Source organism: Oncorhynchus mykiss, chromosome 7, assembly GCF_013265735.2.
Source record: "Oncorhynchus mykiss isolate Arlee chromosome 7, USDA_OmykA_1.1, whole genome shotgun sequence".
NCBI classification, from domain to species: Eukaryota; Metazoa; Chordata; class Actinopteri; order Salmoniformes; family Salmonidae; genus Oncorhynchus; species Oncorhynchus mykiss.
The window spans coordinates 26060369-26086841 of record NC_048571.1 but is presented as its reverse complement, the minus strand read 5'-3'; the positions used below and the strand labels follow the sequence as shown (position 1 = coordinate 26086841).

At 45.3% G+C, this 26473-nt stretch overlaps 1 protein-coding gene across 1 annotated transcript; it reads left to right on the top strand.

The window, feature by feature from the left end:
• The first annotated feature begins 1211 nt into the window (after positions 1 to 1211).
• On the top strand, positions 1212 to 26473 carry LOC110527586 (A disintegrin and metalloproteinase with thrombospondin motifs 5). Its single transcript, XM_036983087.1, has 8 exons — positions 1212 to 2862; positions 11598 to 11730; positions 12318 to 12485; positions 12862 to 13145; positions 17048 to 17231; positions 17487 to 17662; positions 19616 to 19791; positions 23203 to 26473. The coding sequence occupies exons 1-8, from the start codon at positions 1768 to 1770 to the stop codon at positions 23873 to 23875; spliced, it is 2889 nt and encodes a 962-aa protein (XP_036838982.1). The 5' UTR covers positions 1212 to 1767; the 3' UTR covers positions 23876 to 26473.

Sequence of the window (26473 nt, the reverse complement as noted above, 5' to 3'; positions counted from 1 at the left end):
CAACAAGGGTGCCCCACAAGAGTGCATCTTCAGTCCCTTCCTGTACTCCCTGTATACTCACGACTGCGTGGCCTCACACAGTTCCCACTCCATTATTAAGTTTGCGACGACATGATAGTAGTAGGCCTGATTAACAAAAAAACGACGAGACGGCCTACAGGGAGGAGGTAGGCATTTTGATGGCGTGGTGCCAGGTAAACCCCCTCTCCCTCAACATCCAGTAAAACAAAGGAACTGATTGTGGACTTCAGGAAGGAACCAAGCTGGCCACGCCCCCCCATCCTCATCAACGGGGCTGCCTTGGAGGCGGTCAAAAACATCAAGTTCCTCAGTGTAAACATCTCGGAGGAGTGGAAATGGTCAAGCCACATGGACACCGTGGTGAAGAAGACACGACAGCGACTATTCAACATCAGGATGCTGAAGGAATTCCTCCCGCACACAAAGAGAAAGACGTGTTCTCAGCACTGTGAATACAGGACACACCACACACACGCTTTTTGAGACAGTTGAACTGTGAGAACTTCTATTCTGAAAATGCCATAAATTATCCATCTCTACAGTTGTACAATTAAGACTTCAAACACTCTCCAGCCCACTGTTACAGTTGCCCCTTCAATTATTAAAAGAGCCACACTTAGGAAGTTTAAAAATAACAGACAAGTGTTAAATACACCCATTCGAATGCTGAGCTAAAGAGTGCTGCTTTCTATTTGGCCTACTGTAAAAAATAAAAAATAAATGTAACCTTTTATTTAACTATAACAAGAGCGGAAGCTTATGAGTTGTGGTGGTGGCTGGTGTTGTTGTTATTGTTGACGTTGTGTGACTGCTAGTAGTGATGATGTCACGCTTGAGTGAAATGAGCTCCAACAGAGCCACACATCACCAGAGTGAATGCCCCTGCTCCCAGCACACAATAGCCGTTATTCTGTACAGAGTAGGCTAAACCCGCGGGCGACTGGGGTAGCTGGAGCGTTGTAGCACAGCGCTGGTTTTCCATAGCAGTCCATAGAGTGACTGCAAATGACATAGCACTCCATGTGACTGTAAATGACGGCACGTTTTGTTATATCTCCCTCCAAAACACGAGTGTCTTTTTTTTATCTCACAAAGGAAGAAGATTTTGAGGGATGACCCCTTCGAATTGAACCCTTGCGCGCGCTCATATTTAGACTACACACACGCTCGCGCGCTTAAAAACGCACACAGACAGACTGCCACGCTCTTTCTGTCCCAACTAGTGGGAATACTGAAGATATGGGTGACTATTGAAAAATGCATTGTTCTAGTTCTCCTTTACTCTCCTGTTTGCGTCTCGGCGCCGGGGACAGGACCAAAAAGGGGAGTTGGGTGGGGCGGCAGACTCGGAAGCCTCCAGCACTTGACTTTGCTTTGATTTCGGCAGACACGAGAACACAGCAGGGAGAGAGACGAGGGGGGTGGAGTGGCGAGTGAGTGCAAAGGGGCAGGACTTTTTCTCTCTCCTCTATTAAGAGGAAACTTTTGTGTTTTGTTCTCCAAGTTCAGCTCGGTCCTCAAGCCGTGTTCTCCGCTGCGCTTTTCTCCAATCTTCGCTCTTTTCTTCCATTCCCTCCGATGCCTTCATTTTTCTGCGTTTTTTTTCACTTTTCATTGCAATTCTGGATATCGAGATCATGCGCATTCAAACGGGACCTGTTCTGAAAATTGTTTGTTCTTCGTTTCCATTACTGTTTTAGTTGGAATATAAATGTTTCGCCGTGCACTGCTTGTTTTGGGGTAAAGATGACCCGTGTCTTTTGCGCTTTTGCTGGAGTCATGATGGTGTTTCGCATTATTTTGCTGTGCATCATGGAGTTGCATACTGGCTGCGATGCGGTGCTCGCCGCCGGTCTCACCACTTTCAGGGCTTTCGCTCCACCTGCACAAGAGGGTGTTGTGCGGACCGTCGATCGGATTTACCATGGTGGTGGGAAGGTTGGTTACCTACTCTACATGGATGGGAGAAAGTTTCAGTTAGATATGGAGAGGGATGAGTCAATTTTGTCACATCACTTCAGTCCGAAATATGTGATGGCCCTGATGGGGGCGGGAGAAGACGCCGCGCCTCTGCACCGGGAGTGTGTTTACCGGGGAACCGTGGACTCCAACCCCGAGTCCCTGGCGGTTTTCAGCCTCTGTGGTGGGGGTCTAGAGGGATTTTTCGCTTTGAAACACGCACGCTACACAATCACACTTCTCATCCGAACCAAGGGACACGATAATGACGTGCGCTCGCTGGATGACAAGGATGCGAAGAGCGCGCTCCACTACTTCACGCGGGAGCGCTTCAGCTTCGAAGCCATGCCTGTGAGCGAGAGCTGTGGGACCAAGGAAGGGCGCGGGCGCATGGATGCATCGAGGAAACACCGGCGTAAGGGTCGAGGGAACGGGAAACGCGACCGGCATGGTGTCACCCTGGACAGGGGCGAGGAGCGCAGCAGAGCGCACGGCAGAAGATGGTGGACGCAGTTGTCCAAACCTGCCTCTCCACCCTCACTGGGAAGTCGGCGCAAGAGATCGGTTTCGCGCGCCAGGCACGTGGAGCTCCTGCTGGTCGCAGATGAGTCCATGTCCAAGAAGTATGGCAAGGACCTGCACCACTACCTGCTCACGCTGGCCTCCATCGCTTCCAAGTTGTACGGCCATGCCAGCATCGAGAACCCCATCCGTCTGTCCGTTGTGAAGGTGACCATGGTCACGGAGAAGGAGAAGGGGCTGGATGTGTCCAAGAACGCAGCCGCCACGCTCAAGAGCTTCTGCAAGTGGCAGAACCAGCAGAACCCACTGGACGACGACAACCAGCACCACCACGACGCCGCCATCCTCTTCACCAGGCAGGTAAACAAACAAACAGAACCAGAGTCCGACTCTCACTCCCCCCCCCCCCCCCCCCCCCCCCCATCGCCTGGCCGAGAAAACACATACCATTGCGCGCCAGGTCAATCCCTTCCCACTCACTGGACTAGAGCGCATTTTACACTGAGGTGTTACCCCAAGCATGACGCCAGTGTTTGTTGTTGTTATGGTACTGCTTGCGTGACAGACCGTTTCTGTACTCGTACCTGTTATTCGGGGGAGTCATTTGGCCCTAAATATGTTATTTACATTTTTGTTATCAAGCAGAAATCTGCTTCGGTTTAGTGTTTCCAATTTGAGTGATTTTGCGTCACTCTCTCTCTATTTCTCTCTGTCTGTCTTGCACAGCCTCCCTCCTCTGTGTGGGCTCCTGCGCGTGTCTTATAACAACCCTAAAAAATAGCGTTTCCTCCGCTGGTGTTTTTATGGGCAGCCTCCTCCGTCTGACTCTCCCAGTCCCCTGACAACCAATGTCTCGAGCCTGTGTGATCTATCGCACCCGCTGCGCACGCACATTCTTCCACGGTTGAAGGGATGTAGTTGAAATCAGCTGCTGGTTAGAGTTCAGAATGTTACTCTCAACCAGAAACCGCAGCCAGCCTTCAGCCTTAAGTTTTTTTTCCCTTAATTTTTTCCTTCCAGTTTTCTTTTTCTTTTTTTCCCCCTCCTACATTTTTTTCTCTGAGCAGAGCTGGGACTGGCAAAAAAGCAAACACATGCACCACCATTCAAAAGTTTGGGGTCACTTAGAAAGGTCCTTGTTTTTTTAAAGAAAAGCATTTTTTGTCCATTAAAAAAGTCAAATTGATCAGAAATACAGTGTAGACATTGTTAATGTTGTAAATGACTATTGTAGCTGGAAATGGCTGATTTATTTTATGGAATATCTACGTAGGCGTACAGAGGTGCATTATCAGCAACCGTCAATTGCCTTCAAATCCAATTACATTGGAGTGTCTAGTTTGAGAAACGGACTCCTCACAAGTCCTCAACTGGCAGCTTCATTACATAGTACCCACAACACACCGGTCTAAACATCAACAGTGAAGAGGCGACTCCGGGAGGCAGGCCTTCTAGGCAGAGTTCCTCTGTCCAGTGTCTGTTATTTTGCCCATCTTAATCTTTTCTTTTTATTGGCCAGTCTGAGATATGGCTTTTTCTTTGCAACTACCTAGAAGGCCAGCATCCCAGAGTCGCCTCTTCACTGTTGATGTTGAGACTGGTGTTTAGTGGGTACTATTTAATGAAGATGCCAGTTGAGGACTTGTGAGGTGTCTTCTCAAACTAGACACTCCAATGTGATTGTCCTCTTGCTCAATTGTGCACCGGGGCCTCCCACTCCTCTTTTTATTCTGGTTAGAGACAGTTTGCACTGTTCTGTGAAGGGAGTAGTACACAGCGTTGTACGAGATCTTCAGTTTCTTGGCAATTTCTCGCATGGAATAGCCTTCATTTCTCAGAACAAGAATAGACTGACGAGTTTCAGAAGAAAGTTCTTTGTTTCTGACCATTTTGAGCCCGTAATCGAACCCACAAATGCTGATGCTCCAGATACTCAACTAGTCTAAAGAAGGCCAGTTTTATTGCGTCTTTAATCAGAACAACAGTTTTCAGCTGTGCTAACATAATTGCAAAATAGATTTCTAATGATCAATTAGCCTTTTAAAATGATATACTTGGATTAGCTAACACTACGTGCCATTGGAACGCAGGAGTGACGGTTGCTGATAATGGGCTTCTGTACACCTATGTAGATATTCCATTAAAAATCAACCGTTTCCAGCTACAATAGTACCTGCCAGCTGTATGTTGATAATGTCGTCGTTCAGCCAGCATAAGATATTACAGTTTTTAATGTCCCGTTGAGAGTTTAATCTTCCTCGTAGGTCATCAATTTTATTTTCCAATGATTGCACTTTAGCTAGTAGAACGGAACGCAGGGGGGTGTTTATTCGATCGCCTACGAATTCTCAGAAGGCAGCCCAACCTCCGTCCTCTTTTTCTCCAACGTCTCTTCACGCAAATGACGGGGATTTAGGCCTGTTCCCGGGAAAGCAATATGTCGTTCACGTCAGGCTCGTCGGACTCGTTAAAGGAAAAAAAAAAGGCTTCTGCCAGTTCGTGGTGAGTAATTGCTGTTCTGATGTCCAGAGGTTATTTTCGATGATAAGAGACGGAACAACACAACAACAAAAAAAAACATAAAAACACAATTGGTTAGGAGAATGTCAAATGTCAGACATCTTCTCCAGCGCCGTCTTCTCGACATTTTTATGTTACCCCTCTGAAAACCAATAGCCTACATTGACCAAGACCACACTCGTTTACACAAGATCTCATGGTTTTGCCAATTTGACTTCAGATTCTGACCTATATTCTCATTTCTCCAAACATCACATTTCGAAGTTGTCCAAATGTCAAATTTCGAATTGTTTTTGGCACACTGGGTTGACTCCTCCCGCTCAGCATCTTTCCATTTCTGCAAACATAAAATTTGAAGTTAAGGGTTAAGGTTTTGGATAGGGTTAAAACATAAAGTTTAGGCCTATATTCCGAATGGTTATGGGTTAAAAGTAAATTAAATTAAATAAAAAAATTAAAAAACGAGTGTCTACCACAGGGATTGAATATATGACCTACGGATCCAAATCATGGTATTATGATGGTAATAGTGCTCACTGTTACCCCTAGTGGCCGGTTGTGAAGGTATTTACGGATGTCCTCAGGACATGGACAGACCTCCAATTTCTAAGTCAATCTTGAGCGATCTGCCTGCGTTTAACACACACACACACACATCTCAAACCCACTAAACTCTCTGCATTTTTCACCCCTCTGCTGTGGTTTCTTGGTCCGTCGGCTGTGGTTGAGGTGCCAGGTATCTTTTTTGCCTCAGGATTGTGGTACGCGTAACTAAGTCATGCAAGTTTTTTTTTGTGCTGGAGACGGCTCCCACTACAAGGGAATACCAAGGTAACTTTTTTTGGCTCCGGTGCCCGGGTGAATCCTGTTGGCAGTGCCACGTGAGCATACCTGGGCTTGGTAGGTTGGCAGAGCAACGGTGCGCCAACTATTACCAACACCACCTGCATGGGTATGGACTTCCCACCCACTTGGCAGTGCTTTCCCTCTGTGTCACCTGCAGGGGGTAGGGTGGCATGGCTGGCACAGTGGCTGGCACAACGGGCACGGAGATACTTGGCGCTGGCACTACCCAGGAGCAAGTGACAGGTCATAACAACAGTAACAACTCTATAGCATAACAACATGATAACACCTGCAAGGTGTTTGGAGTGGGTCATGACTTATCAAAAGGTTAAAGGTCAGTGAACCCCCTCAGCCGATAGGATTTGAACTCTGATTTTATGATTGGCTGTAGTGTCAGATCACTGGCTGTAGTGTCAGATCACTGTATCTTTAACCCTTCCATTCATTTGTCTCTTATTGCTGTAGCTTGTCATCAAGGAAGTTAATGTCGTAGCTTGGGTGAGTCGCGCTCATTCAATGGAAGTCAAATCCATCAGCAGACTGCATTCTCACAGTCAGAGACGAGACCCATCCATTCTTTGGCGATGTAGAGGGGGAGAGTTTATTGGAACATGGGGTTATTCATGCATGGGTCCAAATACTCCGGTCCCAACACCCCCGTGTCCTGAGTGAGCTGACCCATGTGCCAGTGTCACTGGGCTCTGTGCATGCAGCACCGCGACAGAACAAGAGACACATTGAGGGGACTCCGTGTGTGTATGCATTTTGTCATTTGTATGTGTGTGCAGTTGTGGGTGTGTGCATGCGCGTGTGTATGTGCGTGCCTGTGTGTGATTATTAGGTGTTACGTCACAGTGTGACCGGACGCATGACTGCTCTCGCCAGGAGACCGGGACATTAAACAAAGCCTCACTGTGAGGAGAAGAGCTCTCTACTGACAGAACATAGAGCAGGGATCGTGGACTAGATTCAGCCGCGGGCCTATTTTCTTCTGGAGCAGATGTTCAGGGGGCCGGGACATAATTACAAATCATTTGTGGAATGCAAATTAGCCGCAAGAAGCCCAAACATATATAATAATATTTGACTAAAACATAATCATTTCCAACCTTGCTCAGATTTGTACACGATCACATAGGTTTCTCTGTTATGTGTGAGAATACTTCGAAACAGATTTCCAAAATTGAAATCACTTGGAGTTGATTTGCTGGTGTTTTTACAGTCTATGTCCAACAATTTACAAAAGTTTTTTTTTTTTTTTTGAAACACTAAGAGTTTTTTTGCTCAGATAACTTGGGAGGCCAAATAAAAATTGTCCCATGGGCCTCCAGTTGAAGGAGCCCTGACATAATGAGAGACTGACAGAGCCCAGAAATAATCAACTTGAAATAGCCAAGAAAACATCATTAATGACATGAATATGCAGCATGGAAATATTCACCATAAATATTACATCCTTTGGGATGATCATGTTTATTGTAGCCTCTTACTTTGATTGTTCCCTCGTGCACTAGGACATACGTGTTTTACGGTTTCCTTGTTGCCAGAGAGAGAGGTAGAGAGGGGGGGGGGGGGGGGGGTGGTAGAGCGATAGAGAGAGGACACAGAGAAAGAGAGAGAGAGGGAGCAAGATTGTGTGTTTACTCTGAGAAAGAGACAGGGAGAGCTACATCTCCGTTTTTGTTGAAGGTTACGCATCTGTTTGAAGGTTAAGGGCACGTATTCGCCACACGTCCCAAAGTAGGACTACTGATCTAGGATCAGATCCGCCCTCTTATTCATAATGAGAAGTTCAATTATTGTTGTCTCTATGTTAAAGTACAGTGCCCTGCAGATGTCCCTGTCAGTTTCACCAGACAAACAGACCGACCAGTGGTGCGCAGCTCAGTGACTTTGCTCAAACCAATAACACCTAGGTCATTTTCACTTTATACACAAAACACACAATCACCTTATGCAGTTGCTGGGTCTGAAAAGTGAATTCATAATCTGTGAGGCAGAGTAGCCTATCACACACTCTTACTAGGCAGCTATGGCATGTAACAAGATGTTCCTTACCAGTCACGTGGACCGAGTGATGGGTCGAAAGTTGAATGGCAGAGTTTATACAGGCATGAAATACAGGACCTGTGAAATACCCCAGTCTTATAACAAATAGAGGAGATATAGTCCTACCTATGGGAGGAGAGGACCGGGAAACACACACCTTAAACACATGCACACATACACACACACACACACACACACGCCCTTTAAGCAGACACGCACCGTACACACAGTGCACACACACACACACACACTGTAAGCAGAAACACTGTAAGCAGACACACACGCACGCACACATACTGTGAACACACACACACATACACACAACAAACATGAGCGAGGAGAAGAAGCGACGGGAGAGCACATAGGACATACACTGCTCAAATCAAATAAAACACGTGCGTACATACTCAGTACTCCACGGCACACGATAGAATGTGCGCATGTGCACTGGAGTTGGAATGATAAGAGTATGGACATATGGACGTTTTGGTCTGTTGCTGTCTGGGGTTCGTTTTAGTAGACAAAACAACGCCATGAACTGAAATGATCAGCTAGCAGTTAAGGTCTGGGATGATATTCACCAAGCATCTCAGTGTAGAATTGCTGCTCTTAGGATCAAACCTTTTTTTTTTAAATTCTACCCCTGGAATGACGATCACCGTCTCTCTGATAGGCTGATATGGTTGAATATGAAGGATACCACCAGGTTATTGGATGAAAGTAGCCTCTTAGATGTGTGACACAGGTCACAGGAGTTTTGTCAGGGCCTGACCAGGAAAAAACTTTTAGGGGTGGGCTCTAGCCTAGTACGATTGCCATTTAATAGGCTAATGTCACTCTCACCGATGATTGGCAAGCCATTCATTTCACGGTTAGTTGACACTTACATTGTTGACACTGATTTTTGAGTGACAAGTTGTTGTGGTTAGTCTCTCTGGACTCTCTCCACGATACAGTAATTGCGGTTTTTGGTGTGTGTGTGTGCATGCGCGCTAATGCCACAAACTGACAGTGTGTGTGTCTGTGATTGACGCGCTCCTTTACTCAGAGTGGCAGTGTGTTTTTCGAACGCAGCTAGGGTGTGTTCCCCGGTTGACCCGAGACACGCACAAACACACATACACATGTACATGTACACGCGAACACAAACACACCCTGGCTCTCTTTCTCACACACACACACACACACACACACTCAGTCTTCTTATATGATCGTCTACTGACCTAAATACCTTACCACCGGCGCTGAGGTTGTTTTTCTCAATATTTCCATAACGGCCCATTCCCTCCCTTCTTTCCTCCTCTTTTTTTCATTTCCTCCATCCTCCCGTCCCCTTTCCCCAGGTGTCTGATTCCATAACTTTATTTCTTTTGCTCTCTCTTTCTCACCCGCCCGCTTTCTTTCTCTCGCTCACCCTCTCATATGATCTGTGAAAGCCCCTTGGGATAAAAGGAAAATACCAAGCTGGAAACAGACTGGAGAGCGGGAGGGAGGGGAGAAAAAAGAGAGTCGGACAGAGAGTGAAAGTGAGAGAGAGACGCAGAGGGAACATGAGAGGGACAGGGACAAGTGTAAGGGGCAGTGGGAGGCAGAGAGAGTCGGGGACAACAAGTTCAAGTGAACAAAAGAGAGTGAAGGTGAGAGAGAAAGAGAAACCGGGACAGCTAGTAAGTAAGAAATAGGAAAACCAACACATCTATGGTGAACATGTTGGTTTCTACAATGTCCCTCCCGATTGGCTAGGGAGATTAGCCCTTTCTTCATTGTCCCTCCCGATTGGCTCGTTCATCTGATAGTGACAACAGGGAGTTGAAAACATGTCATGTCTATTCTCTCCATCTACACACACATCAGGGGGCAAAATCTTAACAATGACCAACACAATGCATTTAGTGGAATGGAATCAGACTGGACTGCATTTGACTTTGTTTTTATCTCTCCTTTAGAATGTAGGGGACTTTCTCTTTGAGAGAGTCTCTGTCTAAAGAAAAAGGGTGTCCAAAATGGCACCCTATTCCCTACATAGTGCATTATTTTTGACCAGAGCCCTAAGTAGTTCACTATATAGGGTAAATCGGGTACCACACTAGGGCTACGGCCGAAATGGCACTGATGGCCCTATGGACCCTGGTCAAAAGTAGTGCACTATGTAGGGAATAGGGTGTCATTTCGGACACTGCCAGAGTTTGTGTCTGGAGTGAGTGCATGAGGCGTTCCCCCCTGTTGGTCATGTGTTGGAGAGCCCAGAACAGAACATAGACGGGTTTGTTCCTAAAGTGTTTCATCCGAGACGAGTAAATACACACCCCAGAGAGTCTCTCACACACGGCACAGCGGGCCTGTCAACACCACTTAACAAGGAATTCATCCTGTCCCCAGGGTTTTTATTTTTTATTTCACCTTTATTTAACCAGGTAGGCTAGTTGAGAACAACTTCTCATTTACAACTGAGACCTGGCCAAGGTAAAGCATAGCAGTGTGAACAGACAACAACACAGAGTTACACATGGAGTAAACAATAAACAAGTCAATAACATAGTAGAAAAAAAAGTCTATATACATTGTGTGCAAAAGGCATGAGGAGGTAGGCGAATAATTACAATTTAGCAGATCAACACTGGAGTGATAAAAGATCAGATGGTCATGTTCAGATGGAGATACTGGTGTGCAAAAGAGCAGAAAAGTAAATAAATAAATGGGGATAAGGTAGGTAAATTGGGTGGGCTATTTACCGATGGACTATGTACAGCTGCAGCGATCGGTTAGCTGCTCAGATAGCAGATGTTTAAAGTTGGCGAGGGAGATAAAAGTCTCCAACTTCAGCGATTTTTGCAATTCGTTCCAGTCACTGGCAGCAGAGAACTGGAAGGAAAGGCGGCCAAATGAGGTGTTGGCTTTAGGGATGATCAGTGAGATGCACCTGCTGGAGTGCATGCTACGGGTGTGTGTGGGATTGGAGCCTGGGGTGGTGGGTGGAGTGGAGAGGAGTGTGTGTGTGTGTGCCCTTATCTCATTCATAGATGACACGTGCACTTTTACAGTTAATAACGTACACACTGTATGTATACTGTGAGAGTGTGTGTGTTTGTGTGTGCATGCTTGCATGCCTATGTGTGCCTGTGTGTGCGTGCATGCTTGTGTCTCCGTGTATGCGTGTGTGCGTTTCGGAGAACGAGACAGTCGATGGCATAGGGACACAGTGTTTGATAGACTGATTGATTCCTTTACACAGCAGAGTAGCTTCAAGGCCTCTGGGCATCATCTGTATAGATCTGCGTGGGAGCTGGAACACTGGTCAATACACAGTGCTGTATCTAAGAGAGAGAGAAACAAGGATTGGCGAGAGAAAGAGAACGGAGAGAGGAAAAAGAGGGCAGAAATAGAGAACTCAATAGCATCGACAAAATATGGGTCAAATAATGTCTGATCTTCTCTCATTTCTCATCTCTAAACTATCCGGCTTGTCATTGCATTGTCTGTGTTTTGATGTGTATGTGTGAGTTCTACAGCATATGTGTGTGCTCTAACTTGACACTAACTTAAAATCAACATTTAACATGATGCATACATTCAATCTCAGGCGATGGGCAAAGTAAAGCAATATTTATAATGTGCAGGCAGGTAATTTTTATGTCATTTCACCCTTTCCACCAACCCGTTTGCTTGTGCCCCCTGTATAGGACCTGTGTGGGCACCACTCGTGTGACACACTGGGCATGGCCGACGTTGGCACCATCTGTTCACCAGAGAGGAGCTGTGCCGTCATAGAGGACGACGGACTCCATGCCGCCTTCACCGTGGCACACGAGATAGGTGGGCACCGCTCACACACCTGCATACAAACACACACACACACACACTCGATTACCTGCCAATACATGCATACACACTCACATTCCCACACATTTGTTTTATGTACTTAAGCACATGCAAACACACATCCAAACTCTATTGCTATCACTGTCACCTGAGGTCTCTTCATAGTCCCCAAATCCAGAGCATACTCTGGAAAACACACAGTACTACATAGACCCATGGCTACATGGAACTCTATTCCAGTAAGATCTGATTTTAAAAAACAGATACAACTACAGGTTAAGGAACGAAGCTGACTGAAGAGACACAAACACAGGCACACACTAACACACGTACATTGTAATGTTGTAACATTGTTGTATTGTGGGATGATACATTTTGTATTGTAGATATGTAATGGTAGAGTAGTGGTGTCACAATGTGTTGTATGTTGTACTTGCCTTGGCAGCAGCTAATGGGGATTCTTCATAAATACACATATACACTCAAGAACACAATACTCACTGTGTAACAGCCCCCCCCAAAAAAAAAAAATGTGTATTTCTGTCTGCCTACCTGTCCGTCTCTCTGTCTGTGAACCAAAGGTCACTTGCTGGGCCTGTCTCACGACGACTCCAAGTTCTGCGAAGAGCGTTTCGGCGCCAGCGCGGACAAGCGTCTCATGTCGTCCATCCTGACCTCCATCGACGCCTCCAAACCCTGGAGCCGCTGCACCTCAGCTACCATCACGGACTTCTTTGACGATGGCAACGGTAAGACATGAAGAGGGGGAGGAAAGCCGGGAGGAGAGCAGGGAAGAATGGCAGGGTAGGATTGAGGGGGATGAGAAGAGGAGAGTGGAAGAGGAGAGAATGAAATCCAGAAGTATTTTGGCACTCCAGGCCAACCAGGTAACCAAGTCTTTATTGTAAAAGTCAGGAGAATAACCTCAATGACTTACTTGGTTGAACAATGAGGGTTGGGCTCACCTACTGTGCATAGTTAATGTGCTGTTGTCTTTGTCCAAATTGAATCCAATGTCCCTTCACACCTATCGAGTGGCAGATTAGAATGATCGAAGGATTGACAAACCAGACAGACAAACAGCCTTTGGCATTGGCCCACGTCCACCCCTCTCCCCCTCTACAGCCGAGTGTCTCCTGGACTCCCCCCGCCAGCCCCTGCTCGGCTCAGAGGAGCTGCCCGGCCAGAGCTACGACGCTGTGCGCCAATGCCGCCTGGCGTTTGGACCCGAGTACACGGTCTGCCCGGGCATGGATGTGTGCGCCCGCCTGTGGTGCGCAGTGATACGCCAGGGGCAGATGGTGTGCCTGACCAAGAAGCTGCCCGCCGTGGAGGGCACGCCGTGTGGCAAGGGTCGCATCTGCCTCCAGGGAAAGTGTGTGGACAAGACCCGCAAGAGACACTACTCGGTAAGGACAGGGGACAGGGAGGGAGGGGAGGAGAGGGAATGGGAAGCAACAACGCAATAGGCTGACAGTATAGACAGAGTGGAAGACAGAGTACGACTTTATTATTATGTATTATTCTCTAGAGATGGGAAGGCGGGAGGAAAAACAGAAATAAATATATATAATAATAATAAATATGCAAAAAATAGAAATAAATATAATGTATTGTCACAAACACAGGATAGGTGCAGGGAAATGTGTTCAGCCATAGTAGTACTGCACCCCTGGAGCACATTAGCGTTAAGTAGCTTGCTCAAGGGCACATCGACAGATTTTTCACTTTGTCGGCTCAGGTATTCAAACCAGCGACCTTTCGGTTACTCACCCAACGCTATAACCACTAGGCTACCTCCTGCCCAATAGGGTGACAACATAGACAAGTCTCTCAAATTATACTACTTGGTGAGAGAGGAATGGTGGGAGAGAGGTAGTAGGGGGGGGGGGGGGGACTGTGGAGTAGGGTGAGTACAGTGAGAGAGCCAGGGTGAACTGCATGTAATGCAACTCGTAATTTAACCAGATTTTAAAGTAGCTTGTTAGTGTTTTCAGGAGTTAATTACCTTTTTTGCCATGTAGTGGTGTAGCTAACTACTGGAAATATACACTACTTTTAAAAAATTATATGGTTGTTGGCAAGAATTTATTTCCTTTTTCAGGAGCAGACCTGCCTAATTCTCATTTGAAACAAAGTTTTTGTGTTTAATAGGCGATATTACACACTCTGTTAAAGTATGACTCCAGAGTGATCTGTTCTTGCAGTTTCAGATTTAATAACTTGAGTTAAGTAAACTATATTTTTTATTAAGGGTAGATTTAGTGTATCTTAACTTCTTCCAGTGTGCAGTTATTTGGTAGCTTGGTAAACTATATCTTCAGAGTAGACTCCCAAACACTGTCTATATTGTATATCTAGACCAACTTACTTACTAGAATATACAGTAGATCTTGTCTAGACCAACCATCTATTTCAAAGTAATTGCAAACAAAATGTTCAATGAAAATATGCATGTTTATTTTAGATGGGGAGAGGGGAGGGGATGGGAGGAGGGGATGGGAGGATAGGTGAAGAGAGCATAGGAGAGGACAGGAGGTTTCACACCTGCTGGAGGGGGGCCCCCCTAGGGGTCCTAAGGGTACAACGACCCATTGAGAGCTGCAACAAAATAAAAACAGGACATAAGGGGGTTAGGTTAATCCTAGGATCAAAGGTGAGGGGTTACAGTCCATTGTTCGTTTATTGGTTATGTGTTGGGTTAGGGCTATACAATGTTCTACTCCTCACCTTAATGCTACATAGCAACTTCCCCTGTGGGATTTAATCTCTCTTTCATTCTCGACCATCCTACTCACCAGCCTCTTGTCTCTCATTCACCAATGCCTCTTGCTCCTCCTTCCTCCTCTCCAACTCCTTCCTCCATCCACTCCTTGTCTGCGATGTCATTTGCTCTCTTCTCTATCTCTCTGTTCTTTATGTCCAGGAGTTTGGCTTGACTCCTACCCCAGTCTATTCATTTCCATCCTCTCTCTCTCTCTCTCTCTCTCTCTCTCTCTCTCTCTCTCTCTCTCTCTCTCTCTCTCTCTCTCTCTCTCTCTCTCTCTCTCTCTCTCTCTCCATCCGCACTCTTTCTTTCCACCTCTTCTCTCTCCTTCCTCAGCCTCTCCTTCTCCATCTTCCTTACCTTTCCCTTTGTCAACTCTTTCTCTTTTGCCAGCTGCGCTCTCACCCTCTCTACCTCCTCTCCCCTTCACCTTCACTTCATCTGCCCAGTTCTGAACATTCTCCCTCTCCTCCCTGACAGCCATCCTCTCTTCCGTCAGTCACTCGCTTATCAGAACCATCTGCCGCCTCTCTCTTCTCAGAATCGTCCCTTCTCTCCCTGCAGTCTTCTCCACCTTCTCCACCCGCACCTCCCTCTTCTCCACTTCCCTCCTTGCCACCTCCTTCCTCTCCTCTGCCACCTCCTTCCGCTCCTCCCCCACCTTCTTCCTCTCCTCCTTCACCCCCTTTTTTCTCCTCCCTCCTTTCCACCATCACCTGCTCCTCTCACTTCACCTGCAGCTCCCTCTTCTCCACCTCCTTCCTCTCCACCTGCTCCTCCCTTTTCTCCGTTACCTCCTCTTAAACTCCTCCATCCCCCTTAACTCCTCCTCCTTCTTCTGGTTGGACTCTGCCCTTTTCTTACCCTCCTCCATGGCTTTGAGCTGAAGGACAGTCTGTAAGAATGACAGTAAGAGAGGACATGTTCATTTTACAGCCTATCTCAGCCCAACTGTCAGTCGCTGGTCATGATGACCCACTCAGACCTGGGTTCAAATACTATTGAACCCAGATCTACTAACAACATTATACCTTTCCGTGATGAGGGACTTGTTACCATTAGTCTAATAATTTCATGGATGTTTATAAACTGTCAAATACACAAAGTACATAAAATACATGAAGTAAAATACAGAAACTTGACACTCACTTTAGAGACTGCCAGCCTCCGTGACCTCCCCTTCATCGTCAAGACCAAAAACAATACAAAATACTGTACAAACAATATATAGAAAAAAAGTAAGAAATCAACAAAGTCAAAGCAACAAATAAAACAAAAAGGAAATATATGATGTACAAAAACTAGAGTACAATAAAATAGAAATAGAGTAGGCTAAATAGTAGGTTGAATATTTCGCAGGTGTTTGCAGCTAGTTGCAGATAGTGTTGGTAGCAGTCCAAAAATAAATGGAATCTGATTTGTGCCTGGATGGCATAACATTGGAATGTTTACACCATCCGTTGCCATGGCAAATGGTCATGTCATAGAGGTAAATCAGGATAGATGTATCTTTGTGATGTCATCACAAATATCAACGTTCTAGATGATGTAATAATTATATCAACATCTGTGGCCTCTACAATGATAGTAGGCCCAGTAATTAAGACAAAATAATAATGCAAATGAAAAATAAAAAACAGAACAAATAAACAAAGACGAATAGAGACAATACGTAAAAAAATCAAGACAGTTCAGATCAGCTTTCTCTCACCCAATCCTAACCTTAACCATTAGTTGGGAAAATGCTAAAATGATCCAAGATCAGCATCTAGGGACAACTTGTTGTAGGCTAGCATAGCACATTGCTACAGTCTGACTTTGCCTTGATGTACTGGGTTGCCTTTGAACATTACTTTCATTTCTATCATCATGCCGCCCCACACCCCTCTCAATGTATTCCACTTGCACAGACAACCACATGCATGCAGATACACAAATGGATCAAACACACACACACACATAAACACATGCATCACACACACACAGACAACTGCATCACACACACAGACACACACACACACACATAAACACATGCATCACACACACACAGACAACTGCATCACACACACATAAACACATGCATCACACACACAGACAACTGCATCACACACACAGACACACACACACACATAAACACATGCATCACACACACACACAGACAACTGCATCACACACACAGACACACACACACACACACACATAAACACATGCATCACACACACACAGACAACTGCATCACACACACAGACACACACACACACACACATAAACACATGCATCACACACACACAGACAAATGCATCACACACACAGACACACACACACATTTTACACGTGGCTTGGCTGCCGGCCAATCCAACTTTTAACGTGCTCACTAGGCAACTTTAACAGTACTCTCTTATCTCTCCCCTTCCTCTATCCCTCTCCTCCTCTGATCTCTCTATCTCTCTCTCTCAATCTCTTTCATATCGCCTCCCGCTCTCCTATCTCCTCTTTCTCTTTCATCTTCCCGCTCTCCTCATTCTCCTCATTCTCCTCTCCAAGGCATCTAACCATGGTAGTTGGAGTTCATGGGGTCCGTGGGGGGCATGTTCGAGGACGTGTGGTGGAGGGGTGCAGTTTGCCCAGCGTCTGTGTAACAACCCGCCGCCCCGAAACAATGGGCGCTACTGCACCGGCAAGAGGGCCATCTACAAGTCCTGCAGTGTCATCCCGTGCCCCTCGCCCAGTGAGTGTAGTACTGCAGATTGACTGGCTGACGCGTGTGATCACATAGTGCTATAGACACACATAAGCACACACAAGTATACATTTGCTCATGCAAATACACAGGCTTACAGTAGATCAATGAATGGTAAATATTTTGACTCTCTCTCTCTTGCTCTCTCTCTCTCTCTCACAAACACACACACACACACACACACACACAGTCTGAAATTCTAATATTCCCACTCTAACATGTGGTGGAACTTACCTCCCGCAGGTAAGAGTTTCCGCCAGGAGCAGTGTGAGTTGCGGAACGGCCCCCAGACAGACCCTAAGGGGGTGAAGACCTTTGTGGAGTGGGTACCCAAGTTCGCAGGGGTGCTACCTAAAGATGTGTGCAAGCTGACCTGCCGGGCCAAGGGCACAGGCTACTATGTGGTGTTCTCGCAGAGGGTGAGTGAATAAGAGACTGGCACTGGGGAGTGAAAGAGTGCGAGTGAGGGTACAGTACTTTGGAGTGCTGTCTTCCACTACCACTCGTCCACGACCTTTGGTTTGCACGACTTGTAGTGTCCGGTCTGCTAGTATGATAATGATAAAGATGATGATGATGATATTGATATACCCATGATAATGATATATACAGGGCCTTCAGAACGTATTCGCGCCCCTTGACTTTTCCCATATTTTGTTGTGTTACAAAGTGGGATTCAAATGGATTAAATTGTCATTTTTGGTCAAAATAGTCAGTAATATCAAAGTGGAAGAGAAATTTGAACATGTATAAAACAAAAACACTAATATATCGTGATTAGATACGTTTTCACCCCCTCGAGACAAAACATGTTAGAAACACCTTTGGCAGCATTTACAGCTGTGAGTCTTTTTGGGTAAGTCTCTAAGAGCTTTGCACACCTGAATTGTACAGTATTTGCCAATTTTTCTTATTCTGTAACAGGAACATTCAATGTCGTCTTGGAAAGCAACTCCAGTGTATATTTGGCCTTGTGTGTTAGGTTATTGTTCTGCTGAAAGGTGAATTCATCTCTGTCTGTTGGAAAAAAGACTGAACCAGGATTTCCGCTAGGATTTTGCCTGTGCTTAGCTGTATTCTGTTTCTTTTTATCCCCCCCAAAAAAACTCCCATGTCCTTGCCAATGACAAGCATACCCATAACATGATGCAGCCACAACCATGCTTGAAAATATGAAGAGTGGTACTAAGTGATGTGTTGTGTTGGATTTACCCCATACATAACACTTTGTATTCAGGACAAAAAGTACATTTCTTTGCCACATTATTTGCAGTATTACTTAAGTGCCTTGTTGCAAACAGGATGCATGTTTTGGAATATTTTTTATTCTGTACATGCTTGGTATACAGAAATCCTTCCTCTCCGGACAACTGAGTTGGGAAGGATGCCTGTATCTTTGTAGTGACCGGGTGCAATTGATACACCATCCAAAGTGTAATTAATAACTTCACCATGCTCGAAAGGCTATTCAACATCTGTTTTTTTGTTTTGTTACACATCTACCAATCGGTGCCTTTTCTTTTGCTTGAAATTCTTTACTCGATTGAAGGACCTTAACAGACAATTGTATTAGTGGGTTACAGAGATGGGGTCGTGTTAACCACTAATTATCGAACACAGAGTGAGTCCATGCAAACTCATTATGTGTTTTAAGCAGATGTTTTACTCCGGAACTTATTTAAGCAAGCCGTAACAAAGGGGTTGAATACTTGTTGACTCAAGACATTTCAGCTTTTCCTTTTTATTCATTTCAACAACAGAAAATCCACAAACCAAATTCCACTTTGACATTTATGGGGGAGGAGAGGAAGGGGTAGAGGGATGCCTGGTAGAGGATGTGAAAAAGTCAAGCGGTGTGAATACTTTCTGAAGGCACTGTACATGATAATATACCCATGATGACTGTGAGAATACTGATGATGATGATGATAGATTTATTTTATATACGGTTATTCATACGGGAATCTCACAGTTACTTTAAAAAATATGTATTTCAGGGAGATGGTCTTCCACAGATAAATGATGATGCAGTTCAGTAAAGTGGAGTTGAGTGCAGGTGGCGTCGATAGTTCATCATACAGCCAGTGAGGGAAACAAATACCAGTCAGACAGTCAGGCAGCTCTTCATCAGGCACCTCTGTCTTTGAAGTTCACGAATACTCTTCCTTTGTGTATGTAAGGCGAGAACATCTACCACCGGCTCTGTAGCACCCACCTGGGTAATGCTTCGGCAGCTATAAGCTACCTGGGAGACGGCCACAGCTCGGCAGCAATCGGCAACCATCTCCTACGAGGCGAGCCTCTACGATGAGGACGACGGAGACTGCAACCACAGCAAAGATGATAATATCTCCTTATGTCTCTGTCTCCAGGTGGCGGACGGGACAGAATGTCGGCCTTACAGCAGCTCAGTGTGTGTGAAGGGCAAGTGTGTGCGTACCGGCTGTGACGGCATCATCGGCTCCAAGCTGCAGTTTGACAAGTGTGGCATCTGTGGAGGGGACAGCACCGGCTGCATCCGGGTGATAGGGAACTTCACCAAGAAGAGGTAAGGAAACCCACATACACATAGACACGCCTGCAATTGAAAGAACATTTGGTGTTTCCATGTGTATTTTGTCCCGTGCACAGCACCAAGAAAAGACTAAACTGAAATTGAGATTTTTCACTTCAAAGTCAAAAAAATGGGCTTCGCTTAATTATTCAAAATTCTAAATATTTGCTTGGAGGCCAATTCTTGTTTTGTGTCATTTATCTCACATGTAGTAAGTTGCAGGTGCCAAATGGGAAAAATAGCCGTTAAAACTATTTTGAAAAATACAAATGGAACCTTCTGCTCTGTTGCACTCGATTGTAAATTGAAAGGGTGCGAGTAAACGGAATTTTCACGTATATGTACATCTTGAGTGCATTTGAAGGAATGGTCTATAGATTGTCTTCCTCTCCATCTTTCATTCAACACATTGACACATTCTTCTTTAAGATATCAATTTCTCACTCTTTCACTCCCTCTAACATCCACCCTTCTCCCTCATCTCTAAATAGATCATGAGTTTGTAATTCTAAATCACACCTTATAATGGTGAAGATAGACATACACTATATACTGTATGCCCCTTCAAATTAGTGAATTCTGCTATTTCAACCACACCCGTTGCTGACAAATGTATAAAATCGAGCACACAGTCATGCAATCTCCATAGACAAACATTGGCCGTAGAATGGCCTTACTAAAGAGCTCAGTGACTTTCAACGTGGCACCGTCATAGGATGCCACCTTTCCAACAAGTCAGTTTGTCAAATTTCTCCCCTGCTAGAGCTGCCCCGCTCAACTGTAAGTTCTGTTATCGTGAAGTGGAAACGTCTAGGAGCAACAACGGCTCAGCCGCGAAGTGGTAGTCCACACAAGCTCACAGAACGGGACGGCCGAGTGCTGAAGTGCGTAGTACGCAAAAATTGTCCGTCTTCGGTTGCAACACTCACCACCTTGTTCCAAAATGTCTCTGGAAGCAGCGTCAGCACAAGAACTGTTTGTCGGGAGCTTCATGACATGGGTTTCTATGGCTGAGCAGCCGCACACAAGCCTAAGATCCCCATGTGAATTGTCAAGCGTTGGCCGGAGTGGTGTAAAGCTCGCCGCCATTGGACTCTGGAGCAGTGGAAACGCGTTCTCTGGAGTGATCACGCTTTCACATCTGGCAGTCCAACGGACAAATCTGGGTTTGGCGGATGCCAGGAGAACAATAGGAAGAATCATGGTCTGGGGCTGTTTTTCATGGTTCGGGCTAGGCCCCTTAGTTCCAGTGAAGGGAAATCTTAACGCTACAGCATACAATCACATTCTAGACAATTCTGTGCTTCCAACAAGTTTGGGGAAGGCCCTTTCCTGTTTCAGCATGATAATTCCCCCATGCGCAAAGCGAAGTCCGTACAGAAATGGTTTGTCGAGATTGGTGTGGAAGAACTTGACTGGCCTGCAAAGAGCCCTGACCTCAAACCCATCTAACACCTTTGGGATGAATTGGAAAGCCGATTGCGAGCCAGGCCTAATCGCCCAATATCAGTGCCCGATCTCACTAATGCTCTTGTGGCTTAATGGAAGCAATTCCACGCAGCAATGTTCCAACATCTAGTGGAAAGCCTTCACAAAAGAGTGGAGTCTGTTATAGCAGTAAAGGGAAGACCAACTCCATATTAATGCCCATGATTTTGGAATGAGATGTTTGACAGGCAGGTGTCCACGTACTTTTGGCCATGTAGTTTACAACATACCGGGGAACATACAGTGCCTTGCGAAAGTATTCGCCCCCCTTGAACTTTGCGACCTTTTGCCACATTTCAGGCTTCAAACATAAAGATATAAAACTGTATTTTTTTGTGAAGAATCAACAACAAGTGGGACACAATCATGAAGTGGAACGACATTTATTGGATATTTCAAACTTTTTTAACAAATCAAAAACTGAAAAATTGGGCGTGCAAAATTATTCAGCCCCTTTACTTTCAGTGCAGCAAACTCTCTCCAGAAGTTCAGTGAGGATCTCTGAATGATCCAATGTTGACCTAAATGACTAATGATGATAAATACAATCCACCTGTGTGTAATCAAGTCTCCGTATAAATGCACCTGCACTGTGATAGTCTCAGAGGTCCGTTAAAAGCGCAGAGAGCATCATGAAGAACAAGGAACACACCAGGCAGGTCCGAGATACTGTTGTGAAGAAGTTTAAAGCCGGATTTGGATACAAAAAGATTTCCCAAGCTTTAAACATCCCAAGGAGCACTGTGCAAGCAATAATATTGAAATGGAAAGAGTATCAGACCACTGCAAATCTACCAAGACCTGGCCGTCCTTCTAAACTTTCAGCTCATACAAGGAGAAGACTGATCAGAGATGCAGCCAAGAGGCCCATGATCACTCTGGATGAAATGCAGAAATCTACAGCTGAGGTGGGAGACTCTGTCCATAGGACAACAATCAGTCGTATATTGCACAAATCTGGCCTTTATGGAAGAGTGACAAGAAGAAAGCCATTTCTTAAAGATATCCATAAAAAGTGTCGTTTAAAGTTTGCCACAAGCCACCTGGGAGACACACCAAACATGTGGAAGAAGGTCAGATGAAACCAAAATTGAACTTTTTGGCAACAATGCAAAACGTTATGTTTGGCGTAAAAGCAACACAGCTCATCACCCTGAACACACCATCCCCACTGTCAAACATGGTGGTGGCAGCATCATAGTTTGGGCCTGCTTTTCTTCAGCAGGGACAGGGAAGATGGTTAAAATTGATGGGAAGATGGATGGAGCCAAATACAGGACCATTCTGGAAGAAAAGCTGATGGAGTCTGCAAAAGACCTGAGACTGGGACGGAGATTTGTCTTCCAACAAGACAATGATATAAAGCAAAATCTACAATGGAATGGTTCAATAATAAACATATCCAGGTGTTAGAATGGCCAAGTCAAAGTCCAGACCTGAATCCAATCGAGAATCTGTGGAAAGAACTGAAAACTGCTGTTCACAAATGCTCTCCATCCAACCTCACTGAGCTCGAGCTGTTTTGCAAGGAGGAATGGGAAAAAAATTCAGTCTCTCGATGTGCAAAACTGATAGAGACATACCCCAAGCGACTTACAGCTGTAATCGCAGCAAAAGGTGGCGCTACAAAGTATTAACTTAAGGGGGCTGAATAATTTTGCACGCCCAATTTTTCAGTTTTTGCTTTGTTAAAAAAGTTTGAAATATCCAATAAATGTCGTTCCACTTCATGATTGTGTCCCACTTGTTGTTGATTCTTCACAAAAAAATACAGTTTTATATCTTTATGTTTAAAGCCTGAAATGTGGCAAAAGGTCGCAAAGTTCAAGGGGGGCGAATACTTTCGCAAGGCACTGTACACACACACTCCTCACTCTCCTGTAACTGCTTCCTCCCCTCTCTCCCTCCCCCATGCAGTAAGGGCTACACAGACGTCGTGAAGATCCCAGCGGGCTCCACCCACATCAAGGTCCGCCAGCACAAGCCCAAGGACCATCCCCGCTACACAGCCTACCTGGCCCTGCGTCGTCCCAGTGGCGACTACCTTCTCAACGGCAAGTTCATGATCTCTACCTCAGAGACGGTCATCCCCCTCAACGGCTCGGTGCTCAACTACAGTGGCTGGAGCCAGCGGGACGAGTGGCTACACAGCATGGGCCCTGGGGCCCTCAGAGAGGCCCTTACAGTTCAGATTCTGGCCACGGACGCCAAGAGGCCCCTGGATATCCGCTACAGCTTCTTCATGCCCCGTCGTGTTTCGGCTCCACCGCCACCACCTCCCCCGCACACCTCCACAACTACACCCACCACTACTACTACTACAACAACCACCTCTACTAGATCAAGCAGTAGAACCATATCGGCTCCGTTTTTGGCCCTGGCTCTCTCTACAGCCCCAGGGGTGTCGACGGCGGCGGCCTCTGGGCCCCAGTGGGTGACTGGCCCCTGGATGATCTGCTCCAGGACTTGTGACACAGGCTGGCAGAGCCGCACGGTGCAGTGCAAGGACCCGCAGGCCAAGCTGGCCAAGGGCTGCCCTCTGGGCGACCGCCTCTCCGCCTTCAAACAATGCCTGGTGAAAAAGTGTTGAGAGGACCAGAAACTAGACTCCCCTGAAAGTAGGGGGTACACACAGACAGAGAGACTGGCTATTGACAGTCAACCCCTCCTCTTCCCTACCCCTCCCACCCTACTATGCCAGGCCCTGCTTGGCACAGCTACAGACATACGACGGACACATGTGAACACTTCCGAATAGTGCAGCCGCCCAATCAGCAACCACCCACTTGTCACATCCCTCCTCTATCGGAAGGTTTTGTTTGTATTCCCCTGTTAATTACATGTTTTGTTTGCCTTCCTGTATGTTCTTGCTACTGTGGGTTTTTCATGATTTGTCCGCTTTGTCTCTTTGTCTTGCGTGACTGCACACCTCCGGACAATGGGCCTCCGTTCTGTCGAGGGGCAGTTTTTCTCCACTTCCTTTCGGGGTACCCCGTTTTTCTTCTTGCTCTACCCACTGACGATTCTCCACATACGTTTGGTCTATCCAACTTCCTGTTTGGATTGCGGACCAGGAAGTAGGCTGGGGGCACAACCAAGAGCAAACGATCCGTACTGTAACCAGTCCAGAAATGGGGTTGAACCGCACTGCAAACATCCCAGGTCAGAAAATGGACATGCAGTGATAGACTGAGTTGGGGCAGAGTTGTGCCCAACAGCTAGTGCTGAGCGATTTTAAACCTTCATTTTGTTTATTATTTTGGTTTTTAAACAACTAATTGACAGACTTTGTTTCAATTATTTGGATCCCATGTAGTTATGTTTTATTCTGTGAACTCAATGTGCACATGGGGCAGTTTCTCTAGAAATAAATCAGATCAAGCCCAAACTATGCGATGGAGTTGGGAGTTGTAGTTTACATCAGGCCAATATTCTAAATAGTTTAGTGCAGAAAACATGCTAATTAACTACAATGATCATAATGGATTGCGTGCGTACTTGTCCGATCTGTGTGTTTCTTTTATGCCTGCTACATCAGGTTAGTACAGAAGAAGGCGCATTCGAGAGGGAAAGAGAGCAGTTACATTGCGAAGTATCTCTACCTGAAAATGCATAGTCTAAGGGGTTGATAGTTGGTATTCAGTAGTCATAAAAGTATGCCTTATTTACTTTGAAGAACTACTAAAATACTGATTTTGTCAGACCGCATAGGCAGCAGCTCTACAGGAAGGACTTGGAATTAAATAATAAAGTCGTCAAATTAAACAAGTGTAATATAAACAACTGAAATATTTGAGTAATTGATAAGTAGTACTGGGCAGTCGCTATCATTATTACTTGTTTTATTCTGTGTTACAGCATTCAACCCACATAATGCATAGTGCATTTAATATTTTCAGAAATGGTTTGAAATCGAAAACCATGATTTATATTTTAATAATCGAACCGAAACCGAACCGACCTCAAAAAGCACTAATCGCTCAGCACTACCAACTGCCAATGCCCAGTGACACCTATAGAGTGACACTGGGCCAAGAGACCATGGTGAACCTTCAACTCTGACCTTTGTGGAGGTTAAAGGTTGTAATTATATAGGATTACATAATGTGTGGGGCTAAGCTTGACATTTGAGTGTTTGTCTTTGTGTGTATGGGTTTGTTTATATTGTGAACATACACGTGTGAACATACAGTGTTTTTGTCATACTCAGTGTCCTAAACTCTTTTAATGGACTTTAACCCTCAGTTCCATTTGTATCACTATGCGGGTGCTAGAGGGTCGCTACCATTTTGTCACTATGTTTATTTGGCTCTACACGTCCGTCTGTCTTTCTGTCTGTTTGTCTGATTAGGAAAAAAGCAATTCTTGCTAGTATGACAATGTGTGCACTGGATACTCGCAAATACAGCAAGAGGGAAACTAACCCAGTCATACCTGACCAAATACACTTCTACAGCTCTCTCTCTCTCAACATATTGACACATTCTTGTTTAAGCTATCCATTTCTCTCACTCTGACATCCACTACCATCCATTCTCTGTCATCCCTCTATCCCTCATGAGCTTGTAATGCGAAACCACACACCCTTTGACGGGTGGTGATAGACATGCAATATACTGGATACATATGGGATCTTGCAACATAGGCACAACTCACTGTTTGTCATACACAGGCACAGACACACATTGACATAAAGAATACACAACACCCCCAAATGACTTAATTAAGAGTATTTTCACTGTATTAGGCCCACATTAACGCATAATACACACATATTTTACACACACATTTTAACTCGCACAATACATGTTTAGATAGAAGCAACAGTATCACATATGTACAGAATACATTTTGCACACACACATATGTTTAAAAAATTCCACCGCACGCATGCAAACACACACACACACCAATATAGTGTATCTGTATTACTGTTTGACACTTCCCATGGGAAAAGACCCTTTCGTTGAACGACAGAAACACAGCACTGAACTTGTAATTTATTGTTTGTACAACTGGTATGTGAAAAAAAGAACCATGTGATGAATTTATTTATTATTATGGTAATGTTGTATCATGTTTACTATTTAACTAATAATATGACTGTGCAGAATAATTCATTTTGAAGAAAATTGTGCTTTCTAGTCATCTACATGAATATATGTACATAAAATGTATATATTTAAAA